This window comes from Mchenga conophoros, linkage group LG5, assembly GCF_057382185.1.
Source record: "Mchenga conophoros isolate Kocher_MC1m ecotype Shallow Benthic linkage group LG5, M_conophoros_male_GT1.1, whole genome shotgun sequence".
Lineage (NCBI taxonomy): Eukaryota > Metazoa > Chordata > Actinopteri > Cichliformes > Cichlidae > Mchenga > Mchenga conophoros.
This window is the reverse complement of record NC_140530.1, coordinates 35,350,939-35,373,357: the sequence shown is the minus strand read 5'-3', so window position 1 is coordinate 35,373,357 and position 22,419 is coordinate 35,350,939. Positions and strand designations below refer to the sequence as shown.

The following is a 22,419-nucleotide window of genomic DNA, read 5'->3' as shown; positions in this document are numbered from 1 at the left end:
CAGTCCGTTATCATGCAAATGACGCGGGGCGCGCGGCCGATGTGTCATGCCCTTTTAAGAAAAATGAGAATCAGCGGGGAGTGACGTCTGCTGCGCGCACGGGCCCGAGGCAAACTGACACTTGCGGAGCGGCGAGGAGACAGCGAGCAAGATACGGTAAGTGCAGAAAGCCAAACTTTACTACGTGCTGAATGCGGTCGAATAATAAGTCATTTGCACGGGACTACGTAGCGCCGACGCTTGCGTGGCCATTAGCGAATTCATCATCACACGCCGTGTGTGTCTGTGTGTGTATGCGTGTGTGTTTTTTCGCCGAATAAAGGAGAGGAATTGCCCGCAAGTACATACCGGAGTGTGCACTCCCATTTTAGTCAAGGCCAGACGGAAGGGCAGGTAACGTTAGCTGTGGCTTTCCCGAGAAAATACACTGCAGTGTGGCTTGATTTAGTGCTTGCCACGTCTGGTTTGGTCGGGAATAGTAAGGTAGGGTTGTTTGAGGCGGGCTTCTGACAGGGTGGTTGTGTTTTGATAGTGCGCAGAGGTCGGGAATGTGTCGGCTAGTTAGCTCGCTTGCTAACGAGCCGCGGCTAGCGGTTTGTGAAGTGTCGGCGGCCCGCAGCAGGCAGTTAAAGCTAGCTAGTTAGCGGCATTTTGCTAACAAGCTTGATAACGGGACTTAGGCTAGTTGCTGGTTTGAAACTAGACTGCTTGCGGACACATGCCGGCCTCACTCGCGTGGATTATAGATTATGCCATTTTAAGGGTTTATCTGTAAGCGGGCTTATGATTTGACCAGAATTTGATTAATGTTGCTGGAGCTCATGTTGTAATAATCACACATCGACAGTGTTGTGCTGTGTGGTTTAGTCCGAGCCACAGATTGCAGGGACTTGGCATGACCTGAAGTGATAAGCATATGCCGCTGCCTTAAGCAAATTAGGTAGATTCACAGTGAGATAACCAAAGAGCTCAAATTACTTTCTCTTGTCTGACTCCAAGCTTCGTGACAGCCTATCGCATATTATTTCTGCTTCAGGGGGAGAGATGTGAAGCAGGAAAGGTGTGTGCCCCATCCTTGAAACTGTAAACACACAGCAGGTCACTTTCCCAGTTAATCGGCCCTTTTTACAAAGAGGCTCACTGCCTCAAGGGTACTTTATTTCACTTTTTCTTTGTTGAAATTACACACTTCCCCGAACCTGACTCTAAAGATGCCATCTATGCCAATAACCCCTACCCTCCCTCTTAGTAAGCAAGCCAGCCTGCTGTCAGGATTCTTGAACAGGAACAGAGACTGGAAGAGGTTATTTTAGTAGGTAGCTACTCCTTTTCCATCCTATCAGCATGAAGCCTTTTTGCGCTTAGGAAAGAGGATGTGGTTACAGGTCAGGGCCCCAGTAACACAGATGCATTCAGCTGACAAGGCTTGTCAGTTACGGGTCTTTGTCATAATTAAGTCACAGAGTTTGTGTGCCTGGCTGCAGTTTAGCTCTGACTCATGGGGGCATTTAAGGTTGTAGGAGATAAGAAAAAAAAGAGAGTTGTATAACTTGATTATTGGATTATTGGGTTATTTTATGTTAGTTCATGTTTTTGTAAGAGAAGAGTGATCGGCGAGTGCAGCTAAAAACTCTTTGACACCTGTCTTTATTTCTTGAATGAAGTTAGTTTAATTGATAACACAAAACAATTTCTTCAGAAAGTATTTTACTCTAGTTACCTGTGAAAACATGGAATTCCCCTTTATTGTAACTCTGGTGGTAAGCGTTTATTTTACAAGCTTGTAAATTCCTAATTTCCTAGCGAGGTTTGTAATTTGGTAGTAATTGCAGGAAATTACAGACAAGTTTAAGTTGATACACTTCAAATTAATTAGTTACAATTAATTGCCAAGCTACTTATACAGCAGGACTTGAAAATCTGTTACAGGTGAAATTTCATGTAAAGACAAACTTAGACCCAACTAAACTAAGATCAAAGGAATGTTTGTAGATATTTTTTGTCAGCAGCCTCTAAAGTTAGTACTTTTTTTTTTTTTTCTTCTTCTTTTTTCTTTCTTATGTGTAGTGAACTGCGGTTTTTAGTCGAGGTAACATAGGAGCAAGCACTTTTGAACACATAAAAACACCTATTAGCAGAAACTGTTGGAGCAACTGTTATCTCACCCTAAACCACAAGTAGGTTTTTTTTTTTTTTGACAGCGTAGCTCATCAACATGTAGTTTGTCAAGCAAGCGAAAACCCACAAGAGTTGGTATTGTGCTGCTAGCGTAACCAGCGGATGTGTGCATGTTCACCATCCGCACTGGGTGGAGGATACGGAGGGCAGCTGTCAGTCATCCCATCCTGCTGAGTCAGTTTGTGTGACAGCTTCGTTGCTGTTGGATTAATCTCAGTAGACCAGGAAATTGTGGATCCTGGGAGGTTGTACTTTAGCTGAACAGCCTCCTGTTCACTAAATTAAGTTTTGCAGTTTATCCAGACTTGCATTCGTTGCATGCTCTTGCTACCGGCGCCACCTAATCCAATTCCCAGCCTTAGATGGATACATACCTTTGGCTGTAGAGGGTGAGTGATGCAGTGATGTCATAGAGGAGCATGTTTTCTGTGGCATGTGGCCTTCTCCCGCTCCTTATTTGCTGGGGTTACTACGAAAGCAGATTAACAGCAGTGGTGTGTTTGTTTTCTTGGGAATGACAGTGTGTAGTTGAGGGCAGTGGAAAGAGACTGGTTTGGTTTTAAAAGCTGATGTCCTTAAATGGCCCTACGTGTATTTTTGCGGGTATTGTGACTGTGTTTGCAGGCTTGTGCTGTGTGTAGTTTCCCTGATATCATGCAGGCAAGGTGTCAGAACGAGAGTATTCTTTTCACTCACTTTAGTACCTTTTTGCAGAACAGGCTGCAGGTAGCTGCAAGTTCAAGGAAAACTCAAAAAGAAACAAAAATTGTGTTGCTGGCAAATTAAACATGAAGCAGAGTCTCTTTGAGCTGTAATCAATATGTTCATTTGGGGTGTGAAAGATGGCACCAAGTCCAGTGATTCTAGCATCAATTAAGACACTCTGAGCTAAGAAATTTGGTCTGTTTCTCAATACTTTATTAGTAGCAGTATTTACTTCTTTTATTTTTTTTTTAGTGGTTTTTTGCTCTTCATTTGTATTTGAGCTTCCGTGTTAGTTCACCAGCACTTTGACTCATTGTTTTCATACATAGACTGCCATATGAAAATTTGGGAAAGCAATCAGATTTGAGATTTAAGACCTTTTTATATTTATTTTGGCACAAGTGCAACAAAAGGACAACTACTGATGGTGCACGTGCATAAGTAGCAACACAACTGTAAAATTATTAAATAAATAAAAAATGCGGCACATACATTACTTTACACTAAGATTATTGATATGTTATTGACAGGCTGTGTTCATCAATGTCACGGGTAAAAGCTGTGTTTCAGCTTGTTTGTTTGTGCATGCATGGATGGTTGTGAAGCTCCTGCCTGAAGGTAGGAACTGAAACAAAAAAATATATCAGTGCTGCCAACAGTGCTAATTGGTGAGAAAGTGCCGGCTGGGTGACTGTCACCTATGTTTAGCAGCTGCAGTAGTTTGTCTGGTACTGTTTTCACTGTGAGAATCTCTGTGCGCGAGTCATAATGCTAAAGAAATGTGCTCCCAGTGACAGGTCATGTAGGGGGAACTACCACCAAAACGGTTTTAGGTTCTTTGCCTGGTGTTCAGGACAGGATTTGTCAGTGTGACAGTATCACAACTGTACAAGAAATAGCCACAAAACTTTACAGGTGTGTACACGGTTTTCCCCTGGCTAGAAAAATGAGGTGTCTTTTATTTGTGGCCATTATTTCAAGATAGAGTAAATTGAAATGTTGAAAAATAATTTTATCAGTATGGCATTGAATAATGGAGAAAACCTTTTGATGGGACACTGCAATATTGTATACGAGGGGGAAATCCCTGGTCTGACTAAGATCAAAATGAAGGTTAGGTTTGACGGTTATGGTTTGACCTATATAATATTTAGTAAGAGAGGCCCATGAGGTTGCATTTCATTCTCAGCTGCATGCCTCTGTTCTGTATTATTTTTATTAATTTGAAATTATGTAAAATAATTTTTTTAGAAGTTGGGTGTGGTCTCAGTACTTATTGGCAGTTCAGTTACTTTTATTTCCAGCACATGATGGCCTGTGACTTTTTTTTTCTTTTTAAATATATATTTGTTTATATGCTGTGGTAAGCACCCATAATTGCAATAAGGGAAACCATACCCTGTCAGATTTGCTTACAGTTAGGTAGGTGATTACAAAACTCCTTTAAATGTCAGTAACTTTAAACTTAACTTCTTTCCAGTATCAGAGAGACTGTGAAAAACCCTGAAACACGGATTGTAGGGCTTAATTTCCATTTTGTTCTGAAAATAGCATCACATTTGTGTGAAAAAGGGGATATGAGATCGGAACTAATGCTAAACTAGTCCAGTAAATGAAAAGATTATTTTTAACTTGCTGAACAGCAAACTCTTAGAGGAAACAAAATTTTGGCGACATCTCCATCTCTTGTGAAATGAGGAATCTCTCTGCTAACGTCAGAAGTAATTCTTACAGTGCTGAAAACTCCAGATGTACATGACAGATTTGGATTCTTTTTTTTGTGCTTTTACTTTCTAATTTGACTTTTGTCTCAACCAGCAGTCCTTGTTCTGCTGTGCAGCCTTGGAGTTCTTGGTGTAGTGGCTCTTGGTCGTGTTGTCCCCCTTCTTGTTAGGGGTCCCTCCAGCTTACAGCACCTCTAAAGAGCAGAAAAAGGACTGCTGTCACCAGCTGCAATTCATAAAGGCAGAGTTGGAGTTTTTTGGAGTTTCTGATTGTGGAAAGAGCTTCTCTTTGGAAAGGCAGATGAATGATATTGAACATCAACCTGTTTACCGAGCCAGGGATTAGTGAGACTTGAGACAAGAAGGGCCAAGGATGGCTAGTTACTAGTAACTGATCCTTCGAAATAAGTCTGGACTGGCTCTTATTCTGGTTATCTTTTTTTTTTTTTTTTTTTTTGAGGGTGATCCACACAGACCTTGTTTTGTTGTCATATTCGGCTTTGCACACTTCTTTTTTTTTTTTTTTTTGTACAGTAGTTAATCTGCCTGGTAGTTTGTGGTGCTTTCTTTCCTATTGTCATCTTAATTTTTGTTGGCAGACAGTTTGTAGGTGCATTCCTCCTAACATTTTCATATCCTACCCGGTGCTGATAATAACATGTTAAATATCCTTGCTAGGCAGCCTGTCCAAATAAAGAAAACTGTCTTTTTAAACCTTTCTACACCTTTTTAAAAACATGTAGTTACTTTATTTGTTGACACATGCGAGGAATGGACCCTTAGAAACAATTGCTTCATATGCACAGGCTGCAAACTGAGGTTTGAAATGGTAAAGATGGGAGCTGGAATTTGACTGCACTTTTTTGGAGGAACACTCATCCTCCATAATGACCTTTGAAGCTGGCACATAATAATCTGACTGCCTCTGTCACAGAGCGAGCCCCTGACGTCATCCGTCTTAGCAAGGGTCAGTCCACAGCATTCACAGTGGAATTGTGATGTGCACATAGCTGACAAGTGAAGTGTAGCCTAAATCTTAGTGTGACATTGTCTGTACCACATTGTATATGTGACACACTGCATGCACTTGACTTTGTGCTTGAATGTTTACATGAGCGTACAGGGGCGCACGTTTGGATAGCACTCGTGCATCCCTGTTCTTTTTCTTCACCGCCCATTGGCTCCTCTCCCTTAATCATGCAAGGAGAACTTCTCTTTGAGTGCAGAGGATTAGAGAATATGAATTATGCACACTCTGGCCTTCATGTCCCACATGGTCCCTGCTTGTGATTGAAGCTGGAGGTCCTTCGTCCTTTGACCACTCCCCCTGAGAGTTTGTTTAGCGTGTGCTATTTAAAAAAAGCAGTGCAGAAGAGGATCATCTGCTTCCAGAGTAGCTGATGATTGGGCTTTTGATGTTTGCAAAAGAGTTGATGATTAATCGAGGCTATATAGTTGTCCTTGGGACCTAATTTCAGCATGCGCTACTATCTGATTTTTATTTATTTTTTTCGTTACAGCCTTGATGTCAACAAGCGGCACTTTTTAGCCCTTGATCCAAAAGCGCTTGGTTCATTAAAACATAAGCTGGCAGTCAGCTGCCGTGTCTTTGAAGAAAACCGATATTAAAATGTTTTAGTGTTCTCTAAATACATCCCTACCACATTTTGTGGTTGTATCAGTAATTTAGAATATTGTTTATATTTCAAGTTGAATGTCTTTTTTTGACTGCAGCTTTGACAATTACTGGAAAATCTCCTCCTATTTAAAATATTGTTTTTTCTAAACCAGCTTTGTTAATGGGGGTTTAATTTCCTCAACTATAATAGACATGTTTGTGTATAAAATGTTGAGCAGTAACAAAGATTTCAGCCAAATAAGGTACCAGACTGATTGCTTTTAAAGTACACAGAGTTTATTCTTATTGCTGTGCGTAGACACTCATCACAGGCCTGTTCTGAGCCAGGAAAAACCCTGAGACACTGCTTGATATGAAGTTAGATCAGTAGATAAGGAATCAGAAATCCCCACATTGCTTAGCTACATCTAAACCCCTTCTGAGTCTGTAGCCCAGCTTGTAGTGACCCAGTTGGCTACCCAATCTGACTTTACGCCACAGTGTGTGCCAGTGATTCGTAACCTCCTTGTTTCTTAAAGGGATATTTTTACTTCACAATTTCCTTCCATCACATTTTCCACTTCCCTCAGCTGTTTTCTGTCATAAGCGAAGGAGACCGCCACCATATTGCTGTTTTATAAAACCAAAAATTGACTCAGTGACTAACAAATCTGTAAGCAGGGTGTGTTTTGTGTGTGAAAGCCAAATGATTGTGTCATTACGAGGAATATCTGCCAGATCAATGTATCATCTCCTCTCTCCTTCAGTTCCCCCCTACACATACACATCACAGCTGGTTTTTGTTAGAGAGGGGGTCACATACTCTTCACCTCCTCCACCCTGAAGCAGCTCCACTTATGGGTGTTCCCTCCATTGTTGTCCTGCTTCTCCTCTATATCCTCCAGGAATGACTAGAATCCTTTCTTTCTGGAGTGGGAAAAACTCAAAGACCAGACAGGAAAAAAATCCCTTTGATTTGCCTGAAAAGAGATTTCTTTTTTGCTTTTTCCCCACTGTTTTTTCACACCTTTGCTCATTTTGTTTGTCCAATTTTTATTTTTCCCTGTTTGTCCAGTGCAGACTGTTGGGCTGTCCAGTGAAGCAATCCCGCCATGCGTGAATACAAGCTAGTGGTGTTAGGCTCTGGAGGTGTGGGCAAGTCTGCTTTGGTGAGTATGGCCTTCCAATCCTCTTCCTGCATCTGCTGCCTCTATTACTCCTGCCATGTGTTCCCTAAAGACTTTGTAGATAATTGTCAATAAAACAGCAAGAGGCTTTGCTAGCTTTTGAAGGAAAGCATGCGGTGAAACATTTTTAATTATGGAGGTTTATAGAGCACAGATGAAACTGTCTTTTGACTGTTTAAATTTTTTCCTAAAGGATTTATTGAGAACATGCTTGTTTGCTGACAAGGGTTTAATCTATCTCCAAGGCCTGTGTTATCGAAACTAGCTGCCTGTATACATATAATGCATATAATGGTTTTATTGTTAGGGTTTTTGAAATGTTCAAAGAGTGCCAGTCCTAAGCTCATCTGTGTTTACATGTATAGACATCGTAATCTGTTTTTTTTACTTTTCTTAAGGTTGATAGAGAACAGAACCAGAGCAGTGATGTATTTTATTGTCAGGAGACCTCAGATGCCTGTGAAATGTGTCGTATGCTTTGCTCAGCTAATTTCAACCAGGTGTCAGATTAATCCCTCAAACAGGCAGGATTAAGATGTTATCAGGTGAACTTGGTCTACCCCACTAATGTAAATCTGCCGCTCAGCACAGCACTTTTATCACAATCCAAAATTGGACATTGCTGTTTATTTGGAGAGTGACACATTTATCATAATTTAGGCTCTATGTACCATATGAGATTTGAAATAAAGCAACTGATATGCTGATTGAAGATCAGAAACATTGGCATTATAACCATTTTTATGCACAGGCCTAACATGTACTTGGAAAAACTAATATAATTATATATAAAATGTTCATTTTTTTTAATACTGCCCAAGTCTGGAAGCCATGCACATCACCACAGATGGCTTTCCTTCTTTGTGATGCTTTGCCAGGCCTTTGGTGCAGCTGACTGTAGTTGCTTGTTTGTGGGGCTTTCTGCCTTTAGTTTTGTCTTCATGTAAATTCCTTTCTTGATTGAGATCAGCTGATTACCTTGACCATTGGAGAATATTTCTGTGTTTTTGTTTTGTTTTTTCAACCTCCAAAACTTCTGGGTTGGTTTTGCAGTGTGGTTAAGATTTCTGGCCATCTGTACTCTGAAACACTGGCCTGTCAATGATCTGAGCTGACAGTATATTCCTATATGCTTCAGAGTTAGCTGCCTCTGTCTTTTGTCATATCACTGGTAAATGGTGAGTGCTATTGGAAGCTACACATCCTAATGTAGTCCTATTGACATCAGCATGTTTTTACAGATGGAGATGTGTGCCTCATTCCAAGCCTTCTCCGTATTTATTTCTTCACATTATTCTCTTACTGAGTGATTAATTTCATTGGTCTAAAAAATGCTGTTTCCACACTGAACTGGCACCTCTGCATTTCTAGGTCTAATCTGGCCTAAACTACTGGATACTATATTCAACATTTTTGAGGCTAAATTGTTTTTACCTTGTTTGCCCTCTGTTTGCTGTCTTGAAGTCTTCTCATTGTGGTAGACTTGGATAATAGACATCTAGAAGAGTTTTAGTACATCCAGCCAAGTGAAGAAAAGGATTGTTTACCATGAAAAGGATCCTGTCTTCCACTATTGTTTTATGTGAATGTGCAGGCCGTTTTTTGTTTTTTACATTCAAGTAGCAAAGTGTTGATTTGGCCACTCTATTTTATTTTTTTTGCGCCACTCAATTTTTCTTGCACTGAAAGCTCTTAACTCTCTGCATCTTCTGGGTTCACAGCAATGATTAAACAAGTACAAATCCTAAACTGGGGATCAGCCCTTGTATTTTCTACATTTTACTATTCTAACTGAATATTTTTTGATAAATAAAAAAGTTCAAACAAATGCAGATTTAGAAGTGTGCCAGTAGAATAATTATGTTGTGCTTTTGGTCACAGCTGGGCTTCATGAACATCCTCATTCCTGTCTAGTTGTGATGATCGTAGGTGGACAAAGTGTTAGATGATATGGCACTTTGGCTGCATGCGCTACTCCAGCAGTTTGATGTTGGCTTTCTGTGTGTCTCCCCTTACAGACAGTTCAGTTTGTACAAGGAATCTTTGTGGAAAAATATGACCCTACAATAGAAGACTCATACAGAAAGGTGAGTGTCCCGTGAGAGGCAGAGTGCTGGCTTGAAATGAGCTGATTGTTACCAGCTGCTCCTCAGGTTCACATATTATTGTGCTCGGAAATTTTCTCATTCAACTGCTTCTACTCTGTTACCCTCTCATTCCTAGTTTTCATTCTTTATATTTTCCTGTGACTTCATACTACTGGTGTGGTTGCTTTCATGTTTTCCCCTCAGTGTTAGCTGTCTCTTTCAGTCTTCAGTGTATGACCTATGAATATAACCTATGAATTTTGTTTGCTCAGTGACCTGAAATTAAAGATGCTCTTACATGTTTTCTTACAGCAAGTGGAGGTAGATGGACAGCAATGTATGCTTGAAATTCTTGACACAGCCGGCACAGTAAGTAAACTCACTGCCACTGAAATCTTCAAATGCTCAGCTTTGCTGGGCATATGCACTCCTGAATATATATTTTAGTAAATCTAGAGGCGTTTCAGATCGGACAATGCGTTAGGTAGTGTTTGGTAATTTGGCGTCTAGGGAAAACAGCCTTATTTATTTAAAGCTAAATTGTAGTCAGAAAGCAGTCGATTCTCTCTGCACACACTGTTTACCTGCATTCGACCGTGACCTGCTCAGATGCTATTAGTCAACGCTACTCGGGCTCAATCTGGGAGAAAAGAAACAGACTCCTGGCACCAGAAATCTTTTTCCTCGCCTGCAGTTTTTACATATTCATAAATGATATTTGATACAAGGTGTGACGGTCTCCCACACTGTGAAACATTAAAACAAGTTGTATTTCACAGATACATTGGGCAATGAGATCTTTAGTAGCTGAAATGACATCCAGTTATGAGCTGACACTGTGATGCCTTTTTATGGTGTATCTATGATTGTTTTAGAATATTTTGTACACCAATCTAACATTAGTCTTATTCTGCCCCCCCACTGGTGTCCTCGTGCAAGAACATTTCTGAAACATTTGTCTGTGTGGGAACTGGCGACTGAGAAACACATCATCTCTTATCCTAGAGATGTGCAGAAACTGTTTTAAGTGTGCGTTTGTCGGTAACAAACCACGTTGCATTGCACTGTGTGTGTGTCTTTGCTGAAAAACCTGACAGACATCCAAGAATTGTAATCCTGCACAATACTGTTTCTTTATCCACTGGGATTTCAACCAATCCACTGTGATTATTCAGTTGATAATAAAATGGTGTTCAGTTTCATCGACGTACACTGGCCTGAAATTGCTTATTTTCTTTTTTTTTTTTCCTGTTTCAATTCTGACAAATGGACCAGTCAAAACAAAAGGGACAATCTAGAGCCAACACATCTATGCTTGACAAATGATTTAATGATTATTTAGACTTAACCATCCAGCAAAGTTTGTAATCTTGTCACAGATATGCAATGTAATCGTCAAACTGGTGCAGCGAATAAAAGAGTAAAAAAAGAAAAAACAATAAGTAAAAGTTGGAAGCTGTAGGACAGCGCTCATAGTCTCTCCATCTTTTTTTTCCCCCCCTTGTGTAGGAACAGTTCACAGCTATGAGGGACTTGTACATGAAGAATGGCCAAGGCTTTGCCCTGGTATACTCCATCACAGCACAGTCCACCTTCAACGACCTCCAAGACCTGAGAGAACAGATTCTACGAGTAAAGGACACAGAGGATGTAAGTATACTGGCATAAGCGTACAAGCGTTTTATAATTTTATCAGTTTGTGGCTAAAATTTTCTTTAATCATGTAGGCTGTGGAAAGCAGAGTAGTGGCAACAAGTACAGTTAGACCTAAACGCCCTGTGTCCGTGGGCTCAGCCGCCTACATTTTTCAGGGGCCTGATCAGACTGTTGCTATAGATACCATTCAACACTATAATCACTCTGTGTTATGCAATTAATTGCAGATTTGTATTATCTGAACATAACACAATCAGTGTCACGGTGTTATGTTTATAGAGTATAAACAGTGGCAAACTTGTGTACTCTGCATAACTGAGCACTGATTAATATTAACGTTGTGTGGGTATGTCCCTGCGGTTTCATCAGTGTTTGTTGCAGACACCGAGCACTCGTGCTCACGGGGATTTTTCTGTATACTGTGTGGTTTTCTCCATCAGGCCTGCCTCACATCGACGCTGCAAATAAGAGCATGTGTCATCTCCTTATTTTCCAAGCTTGTTGTTTGTCACTAGCACATTTCCAGTTTTCTATATATCTGCTAAATTGTGGGACTGCTGGAGCGAGTAAGCCCTCTATCCCCTCTCTGGTCGAGTCGATAGTGCGTCAGCAGGATCTAAGATGCCCTTTTTTGGTGATCTCTTGAGGGAATGAATGTTACCATAACCCACCCTCTTGGTTTTGCTTCCTTACGTCTCTCTGTTCCCCGTCAGCCATCTGCAAAGCCTCTCAATAGCCTGGAGCAGAATACCTCTCTTTTCTCTTTTTCTTGCTCCCCTTACTCTATATTTGTGCAATTATTGTGCTGCTTTTATTTGAACTGGCCTTTTCAGCTTCTGTTGCATTCTTCCCCCCCTCTGTTTGATGGCCAACCTTGTGGTGTTGATGTGGTCTGGCACTCTATGTGGGTGATTGGACTGTCAGGCATGAAGTGCAAGGAGAGCCTCAGCTCATCAAAAACTGGGTTGTGAGACTGTGGTTCTTCATTAGGCTCTCCATGGTTTGGGAGCTGAGGTTAGCCTCAGGCTAACAGATGGATTGCAGGACCAGTGGCTTCTCGACACGCAAGGAAAGAGTTGATGTTTCTTTTCTTCTGGAAATCTGTTCCCTTTGAAAACATCTTTTAGTTTAAACAGTTCAGCTTATCTGGCTATTATGGCCACTCTGCCAGCTATCAGTCCACTGGTCATTTGTGCCCTTACCTTTGATAGCCATGATATCTGTTTATCCTTTTTTGCCCCTTGCAAGAATGCATGACCAAAGGAAATGCTGGGCATGTTTTCCCTTTTTCTTCCAAGAAGGCAGATTTCTTAGTTTGAGAAATCTTTCAAGTGACTGCAGAGCTAAAGCAGAAACCGTTGATGCTGCTACAGCTGTTCTTATTCTCAGCTCTGACATGCACCATTTACTGCAAAGCGGGTATAATGTACAGATGCACCTAATATCACCAGGCTCAATTAAAAGGGCTTTTAATGGTTGTACATTCATTGAACACAGTAGGGTCAAATTCCATCTCTTTAGAAGAGCCATTAGTGGCAAAAATAAAGTAAGTGAGCAGACACTAGTGAATTAAAAGCTCACTTCCTTCATTTCCTTTCACACTTCTTATGTAAGAGAGGTCTTATGACTTTTCCGGGCCACCTCAGTCTCTGCCCGTGTGACTAGGATGGTAGTAATGCCTGACTCCAATGCTTGTGACTCACTGCTCCATTTTAAAGAACTAACTCCATTCATTTTTGTCGTTCTGTACCCGCCTGTTCACTGTTACCCACAATCCAATCTTCGGCGTGCCATTGTGGGCGGGATACGACCTGTCTGTAGCATGTTAATAAAGTCTGAACAGATTCTGTGGGTTGTGTGGATTCTTCAAGTAGGCTAATGCTGCCTTGTGTTCTGCTGACGCTGAACATTTTTTTTCCTTTTTCCCTGCATACCTCCATCCTTTCAGCCATCTCACCATTCTTTTTATCCCAGCTTGACTCAAGAGTTTATGTTAGGAGGGCATACCACTGGTTCTCCCGGGACCCGTGGGAGAAGTGTCATTCAGCAGTTCAGCTTGAGGATTTGTTTAGATATCAAACATCAACCACCAACTTCTGTGGGGTTAATCTAAACATCTCAGTTTCCTGTCGTCTGCCCCATAGAAAGGGCACAAAATACTCACCCTATATCTTACTTTGTCTCAAGAAGCCTGACGGTAGTGCTCCAACAGCAACCTCTGAAAAGAAGACTTACTGGGGGGGAAAGAGTATGGACAAGTGAGCACATGTCAGGATACTGGTATTTTTCTTAAAAATATGTAGCTTTTCCACATCCACAAGACATGTCTGGGGGGCATTTGTAGGTCCTCAGAAGAGAGTGAAGGCAGGATTTCCCATGCATAAATTTATTTGGCGCCACAAATAGACTTTCCTGGCTGATATATTATTGGCGCCTCTTTTGTTGCATGCAGAATTTTTCCATCAGTTGATTCCTAAGCTGTATCACAAACGCAGATATCCCGTGAACGAACCCTGTGACAACATCTTAAAGTCTTCCTCACATCTGAGACGTTTTCTAACATCATACAGTTTTACAGTGATTAGTTTATTAAGCCAAGTTTCAATGTGGAAATGCAGCCCAGGCTGAATGAACACATCCACACACAGACCTCTCTGTGTCATATAATTCCAGAGAGCAGCTGGAGCATGGAATCCAGCTGAAACATTTGAAAATATTCAGGAAGGAAAGCGATGTTATCCCGGTTGGGCGGGGCTGTCATAACTTCCTCCGGGCCAGCATTCTCCCTAGATAGCCGGGCAGGAAACAGCAGGCAGGATGAGACTCATCCCGACACCCTGACTGCCCAGCTCTGCCTACTTTGACAGTTGAGGCTGAAGTTTTGCCCAGAATACTGTCCTCCTCAGGCTTTCTTTTTTTTTTTTTTTTTTTTTCTGTTTTCTTTTCTTTTTGAGGGGACCTTTGGTTATTAAAACATTTGAGAGAACAAAAGAAGCAGCAGGTTTTAGGAGGTTCCAAAACTGGCTGCACTTAATCTCAGTGACTGTCCCCTCAGCTTTGCTTTTAATTTATTTCCCTTTTAAAGAAACAAAAGTTAAAAATAAACCACCTTCCTCGTCAGTTCCTATTGATTCTTTAATCTCTCTGGACACAGTTGTGTAACCTAAATGATTTTCTTTACTTTCCCACCGGGAAGGAGATCGTTTTTTTATTGATCATCTTTGTGACCCTCCAATTCAGGCCTCAGAGAAAAGCACACTCATTGACTGTTAATACTCATCTCTTCAGTCTTTTACTTGGGTTGTACATTTGTTTGCAGATATTGCTTTTTCACTACCTTTCACTCCAAGAGATTTAACCCCTTTGTTTATATGTGTGTGTGTGGCTGGTGTGTTCAATAAAAAAGCCTGGGCCTTTATACTGTTAACCGTTCCCTGAGGTAGAGTTAAAGGGTGACAAATGGATTAAAACAATCTTGATAATGTTTGTTTTTTAACATTCCCAGCTGCACCTCCAAAGAAGGGTCCTTTTCTCCCTGCAAGATGGCATTTAAAGGTTTATGGTTAAGTTTACAAAAAGTAAAGTTTTTGTATTAAAATTTTGTATTTAAAGTCTAAAAGAAAAGTTACTGAAGCCTTTTAATGCAAACGTGTTTATAGGAAACACGTTTGCTTTTCTCCTATATCTAATTTCCTCTCTGTAGGGGAAAAATGGCAAAAAGGTATGAACGAAGAAGTTATACAAAGTCAAAAGTAAAAGGAAGGTTCTTCTCCTTCATGAGGAGACTTTGATTCATGGCTCATTATGTACGGTCTTGTGATTCAAGCTGTATACGTGTATCCTGTATACTTCTAATTTATCTGTGTTGGATGTGAACCTGGACTACAGCCTCAGCTGTGAATAATACAAATTGTAGGATTTATATTAAATCCTAAAACAGCCTGCTGACATACAGAGTGGAGTCTAGGTTGTAAGGACAAATGGATTTAGAGGAATCTGAACAGTTTTTCTGAATAAAATGTTAAGTTTTACATTAAAATAAATTTTAAAAATGCATGAACAAGGAATATGTGACCAGACAATGGGGGATAAATCATGTGGGCACAAACAGAACCTGCTTGCTCTTACCTGTCCTCAGGTGCCGATGATCCTTGTAGGGAACAAGTGCGACCTGGAGGATGAGCGTGTGGTGGGGAAGGAGCAGGGCCAGAACCTGGCCAGACAGTGGAACCACTGTGCCTTTTTAGAGTCCTCTGCTAAGTCAAAGATCAACGTCCTTGATGTGAGTACAAACGTCCCCTCCAAAAATGCAACTCTATATATTTTCAGTTTGTTTTCCATCTCAGTCACAGATGGATGTGTGTACTGCAATCATCAGTAGAATTGTATTTATTTAAGACACATAAAGGTTTCTCTGACATGTAGGTAATAATGAGCTCAGATGGATTATACTTCATTCTCTGGGCTACATCCTGTTAAACCTTCTGTCTGCAAACTGTCACACAAATCCATTTAGTGACGAGGCTATGTGTGGGTACTTAAAGGTATAAGGTTTAGAGCTTTATTAACATTTTATCTGTGTTGTCTCTCTCTCTCTCTCTCTCTCTCTCTCTCTCTCTCTCTCTCTCTCTCTCTCTCTCTCTCTCTCTCTCTCTCTCTCTCTCTCTCTCTCTCTCTCTCTCTCTCTCTCTCTCTCTCTCTCTCTCTCTCTCTCTCTCTCTCTCTCTCTCTCTCTCTCTCTCTCTCTCTCTCTCTCTCTCTCTCTCTCTCTCTCTCTCTCTCTCTCTCTCTCTCTCTTAGATCTTCTATGACTTGGTCAGACAGATAAATAGGAAAACGCCAGTGGAAAAGAAGAAGGCAAAAAAGAAATCCAACTGTGTCCTGCTTTAAAGACCTTTCTCCCTTCAGCCCCTGCAGCAGCTCTGAGCCAGGTGTGTGTGTGTGTTTGTGTCTACAGTTTCAAAACACATTAGTCTTAAATACCCATGCAGCCGGCATCTTCACAACTTCATGATTCATAGACAAGCTGTCAGATTAATTGTTATGTAATGGCTTTGATCTTCCTGCTCTCTCCGATGGTACTGCATACATCAGTTGTCGTTTTAGTCATGTGGGTTTGTTTGCGTGCGGTTAAGTCGAAACAACTTTAACTTTATAGTCTAAATAAACTGTTCACAGTGGTTATTGTACCTGTATAAACTCAAAACATGCAGTTTAGAGATGGAGCCCCCCCTCCAAGTAGCTGGAGGTATAACTGAGGGTTTAAGTAGAGACAATAGATTACACAATTATAGTGTGTGTATTAGCAAGCAACATGAGGTAATGCCTGACCTGGCTCCCTGTGATTCATTTAACTGGTTACAAGAGAGGTTCTTGGTTTAAAACGGTCTGAAGAGGAACTTTTCAACCTAACAGCAGATACACAACACTGATCTGTCGTTAGCTCTCTTACAGTCTACAAACAACTTCACTCGTCATTCAGTGAATATTATTTCATTGATACTGATGACGCATAGGCCCCGTGAATGTCTAGAAATGAAAGCATCCGTGAATTACCCTTCAGACCTGTGAAATGCTTTTTAAATCTTCATTCCTGTAATATGAATGAGTCAGTCTGCGATAACTGGAGATAAATTTCAGACCTCAGCAAGCTGCAGCAGCTCGTTACGTCTGGGAAATCCTGATCTGTCAGCATGTTGTTTCCCAGACGAAGAGCTGCTTCTTTTGAAATCTTTTTCACAGGATTTAAAAAAAACAAAACAACCCATGTTGAGTGGTGTTACGACCCGTCTAGGGCCAGGCAATAACATGAGTGAGGCACCTGCCCCCCAATGACCCAAGCAGCCACAGGAAACAAATCCGTTCTTTATAATGTGATTTATTTATAAAGTGGTAAAGACGGACAACAAAACGGGAGTGTCAACACTTCAGGGTGAGCCGAGGCCAAAATAATAAACAAAAACAAATCAACACAAATCCTGCACCCCTGACCTTACCAAAACAAAGTCAAAAATAAAGACTGAGTCTGACCTCCTTAACTGGAGAAAACTGGTGATCAAAAGAAACGGCAGCTCAACCCTACCCACTCCACTTCCACAACTTTCAAAACAGCACTGCAGCCAGCGGCTGCCACAGGTATACTGCTGGGTCATGAGGAGAAACGCGAGGACCTCTCCCGCCGCGGCACTCCAGCCTCCTTTTAACAGTGGTAATGAGGAAGTCTGAAAACTGTCACGCTAAGTGCTTATTTCTGTGACTCCTTCCAAACAGACAATCTTGTCTGTTAATTTTAGAACGACCGCAGGCAATAATTAAAGTCAATTCGTCAAAGTCTGGACTGCAACATGAGAGCAGATTGGAGCTGCAAAGCATTTTCTGTAAACACTAATGACATGTTTCCTTGTTTCTTCTACAGTTGTATAAATCTTATATGAGATTTTAATAGATGGCCAGCACATTGAGTAAGCTGTTAGCTACTTGCTTTTGCTTCATTGTTAATCAGAATCTGCAAAAACTACTAATTAAGTAAAACTGCGGTCAGAGAGCAGCCATCCTTTTTGTCATATTGCAGGCATACATCTTCAGTAACCTAAAATAAGTCAAAATTTTCATTATGTCCCGATGGAACTGTGCCCATTTAACCCACCTCTCACCAGTTTCAAAAGTTTCCACTACATATGTAGAACGTTTCCTTCAGGTGAAACTCAATCTATTCAGTTGAGGAAATCTTGTAAGAACTTAGGATGTGCAGCCACCCTCACATGGAGATTACTGAATTGGGCCTCGTTGTTTCCAAACTTTGAAGGTAGTGAAGCGTAAACTGTTCAGAATGCTTCAAACAAACTAGTTTGCATGATGTGTCATTTGACCTTCTGTCAAAGGCTAAACCTGTTTGCTGAAGTAGCTGTGTGAAAGGTTGAATCTGGATCAGACGCTGTACAAAGGAGATGTAACTGTTAGCTTTTGTGAATTTGCAAATGATGTAACACTCTGCATGAGCTGTTTGGTCTGTGTTTGCCGACAGCACAGGAGCCTATTTTTGAAGCAGTAAATGCCCAAATATTTGCCAGCGTTTGGTTTGGGCTCGGGGACTAAATCTGCTGGTGATCGAAGGGCTGCAGGATGGAACATGAGTGGGTTTTAGGACTAAAGCCTGGGTGTCAGTGAAGCTGATGTGTCCTTGAGCAGGACTCTGACCCTTAACATTTTTTTTTTTAGGGATCTGTGCTTTTTTTTTTTCTAAGTAGACAAATAAGTTCTTCACAGTCGGTCAATACATTTCCCTGTCAGTAATAAAGTGGCATTGCATTTCCGCAATAATAAACAGCTGACTTTAATATAATCTCCAAACATGAACTACTTCTCCCGAGTCTGCTTTAATGTTTCCAGATCAGTAGTTGGCTATGTTTTTTTTTTTTTTTTATATAAGTATACTGAACCCACAAATAAGGTGTACACATCCATAGAGCCTACAGATAAATAATAAAGGACTGACAAGCCTATGGGATATTTTGCCATAAGGATTGGAGCAAAAAACGAATCTAATTGTGAGCAAGAATAAAAAGCTTAAACAGTTTATTCGCTGTTAATTGGTGAATGATATTGTGAAAACAATCAAATGTCATTAAAAGAGCAAAATGGAGCTCATATGGCCTCTTTGTTGTTTGAAATTAAAAAGGGCGTAGCTGAACAAGCGACAGTTTGCACAACTTTTTTTTTTTTTTCTTCCTCCCTCCAGTATTTTGGTTAGAGTGCAGTCGCTTTTAGAAGCTCTTACAATCTGTTAGCTGGTATTTTGAGCTCTGTTGTCAGAACAAAACCCCAGTGTTGCCAGACCTGACAGGTTCACACAGCCAACAGAGAGATCTTACGTCTTCAGTTACTTTTAACTTCCAGGGTGGAGGAATAAAACTTTGATTTTGCAGATAAAACTGGATTAGTGAAACAGACAGTGCCATTGTAGCCAGCCCAGACAGCAGGGTCGCTGAACCACCCACTGCGTTCCTCCTCTGAACCCATCTGTGTTGGTCAGTTAGAGCTCCAGTGTGTGAGAGCGGGGGCCTCTGTTAGCATGCCCCAGGGTGGCGTCAGCACTCCCAGCACCCCCCACCTCCACCCTACCCGACTCTCACGCCGGCCAGCCCAATGAACCAGCACTAACGGGATTTCAACCTCGCTGTTCCACTGCTCACAGCCCACCAGCTCATACGCTGCGAGAGGGAGAGAGGGGATACAGTGCCAGGCACAGACGGGACGCAGAGAGTTAATGGGACATGTCAGTTTGTGGCTTCCAGCATGTTGACCTGATGAGCTCATGAACTTTGAGTCTCTGGTTTTATCTGTCACTGTATTCACTGGGAGAGGGATATATTTAGGGAGCTGTTAGCTTGCATGGCCCTAGATTCCAAACACCTTAATGAAATAAAGCTATCATTAATATTCTTGAAGGAGCTCTACTATGTGTCTGAAGAGGTCTGTTAATGAATACTTCATCAGAAACCGAGCAACAACATATGGAAGTTATGAAAGCTAACTGTAAGACTAATAAGAAAAACAAGATTTGCTGTAGCCAGAATGTGATTATAGCAACATGAGAGTAGACCGCATGAACACTTGAAATAAGAATGGTTACTGCAGGGCATCTGTTATTGCGCTCATTACCAACTTATTGTCACTGCCTCTCTGAAAGGTAGCTTGGCCTGCAAATGAATCACGAGCCTGCTAGTTGCACTTGTAGCATCATGCATATACTCCTATTATGTTATTTGTGTTCTGTTCTCATTTTGGTGTTTGTGAGTTGAACACCAGCGGCTCTCGGTGTTCGCCCAGACAGACGTTCATTTAATTGCAGCAGCTACACTTAAGCACAGGGCGAGCATGAGCTAAGAGCTCAGACTGTTAATGGAAAGATGGCACCTGAGCAGTGTTTAAACATCCCAAGCAGAAACTCGGCAGACCTCATCACATGACTTTTGGCACACGGACTGATTGAAGTTTTGCTCAGCTGAGAGAAGCCACAAAATGCTGATCACTCGGCTTCCTAAAGCCTTTGGCACTGAAAGTGCCTCTGAGGAACATAGTGCAGGAGTACTTCTCTGTGCTCCCTGTTGGACTGCTGGCTTCACTTTCTGCTCTGAGGTGTGATTTTCCCCTGAGGCTTTGTGTTAGACATTTGATCTCTTTTCCAAGGTCTGGTTAAGATGTAAGAAAAGCGCTAAGAAGTTTAAGAATGAAAAACTTTGTATTAAGGGTCCAAAAAGCAGGTTATAAGTTTTTAATTTTATTTTTAAGCCTCAAAATCCCAGGTTTATACACATCATTCTTGTAATCATTAATGCTTTTACTTTAAAGTGGTATAATATATGCTATATGCCCGTGTATTTTTTTTCTAATGAAATTGCAACACTTGCAATGCTGCTCAGCAGCCAGTAGAGGGCACTGCCGCCTTAATTTTCTTTCAGAGGGTGATTTGAGTTGGCTATGGAAGGACTGACAGTGTGCTGTCTTGCAGAAATGCTGTAATGAAGAACTGTTGCCCTGATTGGAACGTGCCAGCATTCCAACAGCCCTGACCCTACCCTTCCTCCATCAGCCATAAACGGTGAATCAGCTGACTGAACTGCTCCTATCAAAGATGAGGATGATCTACACCAGAGAGAATGAAAAGAGAAAGACAGTAAGAGAGAGTAGACTCTGGTCTCTCGCCTCCGAGGACCTTCCTCTGTCTCAGTTTGAGTGTGAACGCTGAACGGGAAGCGTCCACCTCTGCACCAACAACAGCACCACAAACTGACGATGTTCTGATTAAAATGCAGCAAAGCCTCTGAAAGTTAAAAAAAAAACAAAAAAAAGTCCACGAGCTGCCTACATGGCCAGCCCCTTATTTTTATTTTTTGACAGCTTAACATAAAGAAATAACAGCATTTAAGAAGGAAAACAAAGTTAGAACTTGGATTCAGTATTTTTCATCTTTTTCAATATTGTATTTGAAAGACATGGAAGTTGACCTCTTTAGTTGTATGATTATAAATATTCTTCAAAAACGAGCATGAATAAAGCATCAGTTATTACGTGTAGATGTTTTCAAGTGAAATCAAAGTGGAAAAGTGAGAATTTTTTTTTATAGCCATACACCTATTCTCCATGCCTGTCATGTCAGTGATGGTAGATCGAGGTCTATGATATGTATTATTATTTTTTTTATTACATTTTTTTTCTTTGTTTGCCCTCTTGTTCATGGACTTCTCTTCTGCAGATATCTCTCTCTGATGTGACTTAATTTTATACTCAGTCACCGGGATTTCATAGCTCCCATAATATATTCTAATGCCATTTTTCTTTTTGCATAACAATGCTTCAGAAAAAATGGGTCTTTTATAGAAGAAATATGGGGAAAAATAAGGATTGATTTCTATGTCTCTCGAAGCTGAAATATATTATACTAAACCAACTCTAATAATGCTTCTTGTGTTTTTCTGTCAATAATGTTCCAGCTTTTATGGATTATTAAAGTACATTTTAGTACATTTTCATTATACTGGTCAATGTATTTTTGTGAATTAAACTTTTATTCAAAGTGGATTTGACTTATTTGGGATGAAATATGAGATCACAAGATTTTCTTGTTTTCTGGAATTTCACATTGAACAAAAATAGGAATTGTATGGGAATGTAATGTTGGTGGGAATCAGTTACCCAGTGATTTTGAATGGAGAAACTGTTCAGTGCACTGTTATTCCACATGCTTTGCTGTACTCTCGATGGCCATTAGGTGTCAGTATATGAACAAGAATAACACATGGACACGCTACCTCCTAGAAGCTCTCACAGTAAACCAATGCAAAGCCAGCAGTTCATTTTTAACGTATAATGCTGCTTTTAATCGGATAATGAAACTGCACACAGTGCATCTTCAACATCCTGCTTCACACCAAACACTGAGCATTTTTCACACCTTGTACTCTGAGCCTGCTTTTTAATCCCACTTTCTCACCTGAAAGACGGGATTTTCTGTAATCTCTTCTCTCTGATTTCCAGAGCAAAGGAAAGAGCAGAGATATAAATACAACAAACGATGAAAGGTTAAATCGTGCATTGCGTGGAGGTGAAGCAGCATACATGTAGGTTTTTCTAACCTCAAGAAAATAAGTGCGTGCTTGTACTCTTTTGTAATGCTAAGTCATGATTAAATAGTTAACATATAAAATTACAGCCTGACCTGTTTTAACCACAACATGCAACTGTGATCATAATTTTTCAACCAT

At 40.8% G+C, this 22,419-nt stretch overlaps 1 protein-coding gene across 4 annotated transcripts; it reads left to right on the top strand.

Moving 5' to 3' along the window:
* Window positions 1-31: 31 nt before the first annotated feature.
* LOC146574988 (ras-related protein Rap-1A-like) lies at window positions 32-21,731 on the top strand. 4 transcript variants are annotated; one of them, XM_085275117.1, is made up of 8 exons: window positions 32-156; window positions 7,306-7,394; window positions 9,431-9,499; window positions 9,812-9,868; window positions 11,009-11,149; window positions 15,294-15,437; window positions 15,956-16,086; window positions 20,667-21,731. In XM_085275117.1, exons 2-7 carry the CDS (start codon window positions 7,338-7,340, stop codon window positions 16,043-16,045), a joined length of 558 nt encoding a protein of 185 aa, XP_085131243.1. In that variant the 5' UTR covers window positions 32-156; window positions 7,306-7,337; the 3' UTR covers window positions 16,046-16,086; window positions 20,667-21,731. The 4 variants fall into 4 exon arrangements, with proteins under 4 accessions (XP_085131243.1, XP_085131244.1, XP_085131247.1 ...); XM_085275118.1 differs by having other exon boundaries at window positions 95-156; window positions 7,301-7,394; XM_085275121.1 differs by lacking the exon at window positions 32-156 and adding an exon at window positions 235-393.
* Window positions 21,732-22,419: the final 688 nt, after the last annotated feature.